Source organism: Carlito syrichta, unplaced genomic scaffold (assembly GCF_000164805.1).
Source record: "Carlito syrichta isolate Samal-C Ts95f unplaced genomic scaffold, Tarsius_syrichta-2.0.1 Scaffold315943, whole genome shotgun sequence".
NCBI classification, from domain to species: domain Eukaryota; kingdom Metazoa; phylum Chordata; class Mammalia; order Primates; family Tarsiidae; genus Carlito; species Carlito syrichta.
In genome coordinates this window covers 209,030-216,971 of record NW_007260039.1, presented here as the reverse complement: position 1 = coordinate 216,971, position 7,942 = coordinate 209,030, and the positions used below count along the sequence as shown (strand labels likewise).

Below are 7,942 nucleotides of genomic sequence, written 5' to 3'. Positions count from 1 at the left end.
GAGGTGAGTGCCCTCGGGCTCCGCACAGGGGGGACATGGCCCGGGCCTGGCCGACCGGGCGGAGGTCCCTGCGGCTGGCTCTGTCCCAGCCGTTGGCAGGCGGGCGGGGCCCCCACCTTGAGCGCACGCGGCCTTTGCCCCAGTTCTGCTGTTCCTCGCACCTGCCCCGCCCGGCCTGGCCTTTCAAGGATCCCCGCTCCCGCAGATATCCACGTCTCCTTTTGACCCCTACCGCCGACCCCGTTCTGACGGCTGCATCTGCATCTCCCTCCCCTCATTTGGCCCCAGCGGGGGTTGAGGCTGCGCCCTTCCTCGGGAGCCAGGCCTGACTGGGATTGCACCAGTCTCGCGTTTGGCCAGCTCAGCCCCTCTCAGCCTCAGTTGGTACGTGTGTGAAATGGCCACAGAGCAGCATTACTATTTTCAGAGATTTGTTGTTGGAAGGACTAGATCACAGGGCATGTAAAGCTCGTAGTAGTGTCTGGCGTGTAACAGGTGCTCTGTAAATGTTCGCGATTGGTTAATACGGTACCTTTTCCATCTTATCATTTGTCTCCAGCTGTAGCAGCAGTGACACGTATGGCTAAGGCTTCCTTTGCCTGGTCCACTTACCCTGAATTATAACAATAAAAGGAACCTTACTGAGAACTATGCTAAGTGCTAGTTAGTATTTGTTTAATCCTTCCACCCTCAGGAGCTGAATACTATCGTCCTCCACATTTTATGGAAACTGAGGCTTCGTGAAGTTAAAACCCTTGCCTAAGGTCCCAGAGCTGGGGTCTTATTCTTACTGGTATTCTACAGAGGATTGAATGACATAGTGTATATAAAGGGTTTAGCAAGAATGGCAAACATTCAGTTAGTGTGGGGTCTTCAACGGTGGCACCATTGACATTTTGGGCTGATAATTCTTTGTTGTGGGGGGCTATCCTGTGCCTTGTGGGATGTTTAGCAGTATCCCTAGCTTCTGTCCACTAGATACCAATAGCATTACCCCCTCCGGTTGTGACAATCAAAAATGTCCCCAGACATTGCTAGTTGTCCCTCAGGAGACAGAATTCTTTATGGTGGAGACCCACTAAGTGAATCACTATTATTATTTTTATTCCAGAACTCTTGCTTTCTTCTTCCACTGACTCCTGCTCTTCTTCCTGGCAGCTCTCAGTCCTCAAGACAGGCGATGGCTACATACTATCTACCAGTCTGTGGAACTGCCTGAGACACACCAGATGTTGCGTCAGACATGCCGGGACTTTGCCGAGAAAGAACTGCTTCCCATTGCGGCCCAGGTGGACCGGGAGCATCTCTTCCCAGCGGCTCAGGTGAGAGTATAATTATAGCAACCCACAGTGGTGGTCTGCCTTTGGCTTTAGGATGAGTGGTAGCAGTGATTGCCAGGAGCGCTGGACCCCAGCTGAGGAACCCTAAAGCAGAACCTGGGACTCAGGAAATGCTCTGGGGTGTTTCCTTTGTTCAGCACATGGCCAGTGGCCATTACTTTCTGAAATGATTGCAAGGATTATGGCCGGATTTACTTCCAGAACAACAGTAATATATGGTGGATGGTCAATATTCTCACTGTGTGCCAGGCACTGTGCTAGTAGTAATAGTGAACGCTTGCAGAGTGCTTGCCAGTGTTCTAAGTGCTTGAGATGAGTTATCTTCTTTGTTCCTCACACCAGTCCTATAAGGTGAACTTACTATTGTTATAGTTAATGAAATGTACAGTATACAGTATACCCTATCTTACAGTTATGAAACTCACACTTATGAACAGGTTATGGAACCAATCAGCTTCAGAGCTCCGGCTTGAACTGTCTTCTCTCAGACCCTGAGTTCTCCATCAGTGCACTCCCTCCTGTGCTGTTGTGCTCTTCCATTTGCATTCATCCATCTACAGTTATATTAAACATATGTTTAATATGCTACTGCTATATCCCCTGACCTGGCAAAATGTATGGCACGTGGTATAAACACTAAATTGATAGTTGTGAAACCTTTCTGGCCTCTTCTTGCCTGCTTTTCAGTCTGAGGAATTCAGGAGTTATGGTTTCCACTTACATATCTTGGAAGCTTAGGGGCCACTCCTCCAGCTTCATGAATTGTGTGTGTTCAGTGTGTTAGGCATTGTGTCTGGACTGTGAGAATACCCAAGGAGGTCAAAGTTGAGTAGGCGAGTGGTATTCTGGGCACCAAAATTAGTTGGGCAACTTTTAGGAATTAGACATTTAGCATGTGTCATCTGATTTAATCCTAAAGACATCCCTACCTAATCTGATCTCCACTTTGCTTTCTAAAGTGATTGCAAGGATTAAGTGAGAAAATGTATGCCAAATTCCTGGTGCCTGGTACTTGAAAAATGGTAGCTATTAATACTATTATTGTTATTCTCATTACAGTTAAAGACATTGAGGCATAGAGAAACGAAGTAACTTTCTAAGGATTACTGGTCTGCAGAACTAAAATTCACAGCCCAAGTGTGGCTGGCTCCAAAACCCTTCTCTATCCACTGTCCACATGACTGTCCCAGAAGCCCTGCTGGCAGGCAAGGAAGCCCTATTCTAGTTGGGAGCGTAATTGTGGGACTTCAGCTCCCCCTCCACTCCATCCTGCGCACAAACACACACACTCTGAGCATGCGCACATGCATTACTCTCAGTAATCTTGGCTGGTACTACCCCTTCACCTTTCATTGCCATTAGTGGAGAGGTGAAAGTACTCAAAATCTTTGTGAGTAGAGGAAAGGAATTAGCAGACAGGCCACTGAAAAGCAGGAATAGCTGAGAGGAGCCGTCACTCAAGACCACTGTCCAAGAAAGGACAGTGTGTTGGAGCTCTTTGTACCACGTGACAGACTGCCTGATTTGTTTTTCCTGTATTGTTTATTCTTTTAAATTATCTCTAGATGTAGACACAGATTTACTCTGGACAGGAAAGCTGGCAGTAGAAGCAAGACTTTTTACCAGGCTACTTTAACTGGTCCTATCCTTCTTGCTCTGTGGAGCTGGAGAAGATGCAAGATAATCCTCCAAATGGTGGCAGAAATGGTTTTGAAGGGGGATGTCAGGATAGCAACCTCTTTCCCTTCTGGCATGTGGGGCTGTGCAGTAAGGATTTGCTGAATGTGTGAAGGTAGCGGACAGCAGTGGGAGCATCTGTATTGTGTTTTATCTTTCACAAGGTGTTTTCACATCTGTAATCTCATTAGATCATCACAAGTCCTCCTATTATTATCCTTGCTGTATAGGCGATGAAGGAGCCATTGTATGAATTTGTCTTCAGTTTCAGAACTAGGGAGGAGTAGCACTGAATTTTCTAATCTTTCTACGGTTGCACATGAGCTGGACTCTGCTTTGGGCAGAAGTTATTTCGCACTGTTTGCTTCTCATAGCTAAGGATTAAAGGTTGTTGGCTTTCTTTTTTTATCCCTGGCACTGTGTGTGGCACAGCTCCCAGTTACAATAGGGAATCCAAGGAGAAAGCGGGCAGAAGGGTCAAAGAACTAGATATGCATGGATAATATGGCACATGCAAAATTCAGTGTAGTACAGTTAGTATCTCAAAATTCGAAAGGTATTAACATCAGTAAGTAACATTTGATGATGACTTCTGGTACTTATATGTATATTTAACTCATTAAATCTTCAACACTAGGTACTTAACTGTCTCCAGTTTTCAGATGAGAAACTGAAGCCAGAGATTGTTTCTTGCTCGAGAGTCACACTGTTGACAATTAGAGGAGCCAGTTATAGACTTCTAAGCCACCTTCTGGCCTGTAATCACAGCACTTTGGGAGGCCAAGGCTAGAGGATCTCGAGCACAGGAGTTCCAGATCAACCTGAGCAACAGCAAGATTTTTGTCTCTACAAAAATTTTTTTAAAATAGCTGGGTGTGGTGGTGCTGCCTATAGTCCCAGTTACTTGGAAGGCTGAGGTAGAAGGATCGCCTGAGCCCAGCTGGTTGAGGAACTGTGATCACGCCACTGCACTCCAGTCTGGGCAGACCCTGACTCAAAAAAAAATTTTTTTCCCCCAAAAAAGTGGGTTTGTAGGGGAAAGAATTGAGAGGAGAGCAGGCCAAGAATTAGGTGGAAGCCTAGAATTTCTGCTTACTTGGATGGTTTTGTAATCTGATTGAGCTGATTGTCCAAGCAAACAAGCAAAACAATTATGAATTTACAATGTCATTTTGTTATAAAGAGAAACAGGAAATAGAATGATGTTTCCAATGGATTTTTAAATTTTTTTATTTTGTTATTTGTTAATTTTATTATTTTATTATTTTGTAGAAACAGAGTCTTGCAATGTTGTCCAGGCTGATCTTGAACTGTCCTCTAATGATTGTCCTACCTCAGCCTCCCACAGAACTGGGATTATGGTTGTGAGCCATTGTGCCTGGCCTATTTATTTATTATTATTATTATTTTTTTTTTTAGAGCCAGGGTTTCACTCTTTTACTCAGACTGGAATGCAGTGGTACAATCATAGCTCATTTCAGGCTCAAACTCCTGAATTCAAATGCTTTTCCCGCCTCAGCCTCCCGAGTAGCTGGGACTTTGGGCATGTGCCACCATACCTAATTTTTCTTTTCTTTTTTGGAGGGATGGGGTCTCACCGTTGTTACCTGGGCTGATTTTGATCTTCTGGCCTCAAACAGTCCTCCTACCTCTGTCTCCCAAAGTGGTGGAATTACAGGTCTTCAGTGGATTTTGGACTCCTTTACCTTGAAATGTATATGTGTATATTTATGTGTATAAAACTGAGCCCAGTTTCTTCTCATTTGCTCAGCTTTTCCTCTTCTGGCCCTGATTATTTTGAGGCTAACCTAGTTAGCCATATAGAAACCTCTAGAGTCACCTCATTTTTCTTCTCCCTCATGCCTATTGACTGTCATTAATTCCATTCCAACCTGAATGCCACCTTTTCTCATTTATCCCAACCAGAATTCCTCTCTGTGTTCTAGGAGCATTCCATTTGTGAACTGTAGTTGTGTTTATCGTATGGTCATGTCTTATGTCACAGTTTATTCAGTCAGCTTCCTGAAGGCAGAGATTGGATCTTGTTTGTATTTGTATCTTCCTGTTCAGCATGACACTTTGCACTTAGCAAGCAGTCAACAGATGTTTGTGGAGTTTTATAGATTTGAAGCCAATGATATGACTCAATATGCATCAAGGCCTGAATGTCACTGTTGTTCCAGCATGTGGCACAGATAGTGAGTGGGGTCCCGAGGAGGCAGTGGTATAGGACCTCTGTCCGTGTGTGGTTATCTCTTGAATAAGCAGTAAGTCTTCATCAAGTTAGGTTATTTTATTCTTTCTTTCTTTTTTTTAAATAGGATTTTACCCTGTCACCCAGGCTGGAGTGCCGTGGTGGTGTCACAGCTCATTGCAGCCTTGAACTCCTGGGCTTACGCAATCCTCCTGCCTCAGCCTCCCAAGTAGCTGGGCCTATGGATTCATACCACCATGCCCAGCTAATTTCTTTCTTTCTTTCTTTCTTTTTTGGTAGAGATAAGGTCTTACTTTGTTGCTCAGGCTGGTCTCAAACTCCTGACCTCAGGCAATCTTCCCACCTTGGTCTACCAAAGTGCTGGGATTATATGTGTGAGCCATCATGCCTGGTCAATTTTATTCTTTAAAGTGAGTTAGGCATCTAGCCTGGGCAACATAGCAAGACCCCATCTCTTTAAAAAAAAAAAAAAAAAAAAGTGAGTTGGTTTTGACTGTAGTGAATATAGGCATACTCAGGATAAATTTAATTTTTAAAAATGTGAGTTTAATAGCGACTTAAGACATTGTTTTCATATGAGGTACCCTATAGCCGTTTCCCAAATATGAAGGCAGCAGATGCTAAAGGCTTGACTAGTTTATCACTGCTGAGAAAGGAGTCTTATTCTTTCTCATGCTTTCTCTTGGAGTTTGGAGATCACTAGGCTCGCTCAGTCAGCAGTGTTGTTACCTGTCTCAGGGTGCAGGTTTTTGGTTAACAGACACCAGAGACTAAGAGTCACCATTGTGCGTTGCTCTTGGAGGTCACCCTGGAGATAGCTCTGAAGGTCGGGCCTCTCTGTGGACAGTGCTAAAATATTGAGGGAGCCCTGGTTTCTGTTAGCTGATTACCATCAACTTACAAAGGTCAGAAACTATGTACAAAACAACCAACTACCTACTTTTTTTTTTCTCAGCTGCTTTTCATTTTGTTTTTCGTTTCATCTTTTTAAAAATAATTAATTAATTAATTAATTAGAGTTGGAGTCTCACTCTGTCGCCCAGACTGGAGTGCAGTGGCCGCTCCTGGCCACCGCAGCCTCAACCTGCTGGGCACCGGCGATCATTCTGCATCAGCCTTCCAAGTAGCTGGAACTACAGGCGCGCACTACCACGCCCAGCTAATTTTTGATTTATTGTAGAGATGAGGTCTCTCCAAGTTGCCCAGGTGGGTCTCGAACCTGCAGGCTCAGGCAATCCACTTGCCTCGGCCTCCCAAAGTGTTGGGATTACAGGCTGAGCCACTGAACCTGGCCAAAAATTTTAAAATTTTTAATAGAGATGAGGTCTCTCCATGTTGCCCAGACTGGATTTAAACTCCTGGGCACAAGTGATCATCCCACCTCAGCTTCTCAAGTAGCTGGAGATCTGTATGTTTCTCGCTCCAGGTGGAATATGGTCCAGCAGCAGAGATATTCCTTGATAAAGTACTATTTTCATCTGGAAGAGGTTTGTCAGCTGCCTTAAGTGTGGGCCAAAACGGTGTTCTGTTTGGAGGCCACATTTGTGCTGCCAGAGGACAGAGTCTCTAGGTTTTCTTCGTGGTCAGATACCACAGAGACTACTCTCCACCTGAGACTTCCTTCTTCCCCAGTTGATTCCTACCTGCTGGGATGGTGCACATTTCTGAGCAGCACCACCCTTTTTCCCTCCAAGTGTGTGGTGGCCATCGAGTGATAATCCTTTTAGTGATTCTCAAAATAACATATCTTTAGTTGCTCTGAGTCCCCATTTGTTGTCACTGTGGATACTTTTCCTTTGCCCTCTGTAACAAATGACTGCAATCTCAGTGGCTTAAGACAATACAAATTTTTTTTTTGTTTGTTTTTTTGAGTTGGAGTCTCACTCTGTCACCCAGACTGGAGTGCAGTGGCCGCTCCCGGCCACCGCAGCCTCGACCTGCTGGGCTCCAGCGATCCTTCTGCCTCCGCCTTCCAAGTAGCTGGAACTACAGGTACGCGCTACCACGCCTGGCTAATTTTTTGATTTATTGTAGAGATGAGGTCTCGCCAAGTTGCCCAGGTGGGTCTCGAACCCGTGGGCTCGGGCAATCCACTCGCCTCAGCCTCCCAAAGCATGGGATTACAGGCTGAGCCACCGAGCCCGGCTGACAATACAAATTTATGGTGGCTGTTTTGGAGGTCATAAATTGAAAGTGAGGGCTGGGCATGGTGGCTCATGCCTGTAACCCCAGGCCGAGGTGGGAGGATTGCTGGAGTCCAGGAATTTGAGACCAACCTGGACAATATAGAGAGACCTCGTCTCTACAAAAAAAAAAAAAAAATTAGCCAGGCATGGTGGCACACACCTCTCTGAGCCTCCATTTCCCAAGCTGTGCTAAGGTTAACATATAGTGTCATTCTCTCGGTGCTATAGAAGGACTCAAATGAAAGAATATACATAAAGCACTTTGTACAGAATTTGGCACTTAATAGGCTCCTGATTATTAACCATTACTACTTTTATGAAATTCACTACTGTTAGCCGTGGTTGGTGGCTCAGCCTATAATCCCGCACCTTTGGGAGGCTGAGGTGAGTGGATTGCCTGACCCCGCGGGTTCGAGACCTGCCTGGGCAGCGAGACCTCATCTCTACAATAAATCAAAAAATCAGCCGGGCGTGGTAGCGCATGCCTGTAATTCAGGCTACTTGGAAGGCTGAGGCGGAAGGAT

At 45.3% G+C, this 7,942-nt stretch overlaps 1 protein-coding gene across 1 annotated transcript in view; it reads left to right on the top strand.

The window, feature by feature from the left end:
- Nucleotides 1-7,942, top strand: part of ACADS (acyl-CoA dehydrogenase, C-2 to C-3 short chain) — a 15,434-nt gene that overhangs the window by 3,053 nt on the left and 4,439 nt on the right. The window contains exons 2-3 of the mRNA XM_021706705.1: nucleotides 206-293; nucleotides 1,159-1,322. Of these exons, the coding sequence (XP_021562380.1) occupies nucleotides 206-293; nucleotides 1,159-1,322 (252 nt within the window). The remainder of the gene's footprint in view (nucleotides 1-205; nucleotides 294-1,158; nucleotides 1,323-7,942) is intronic.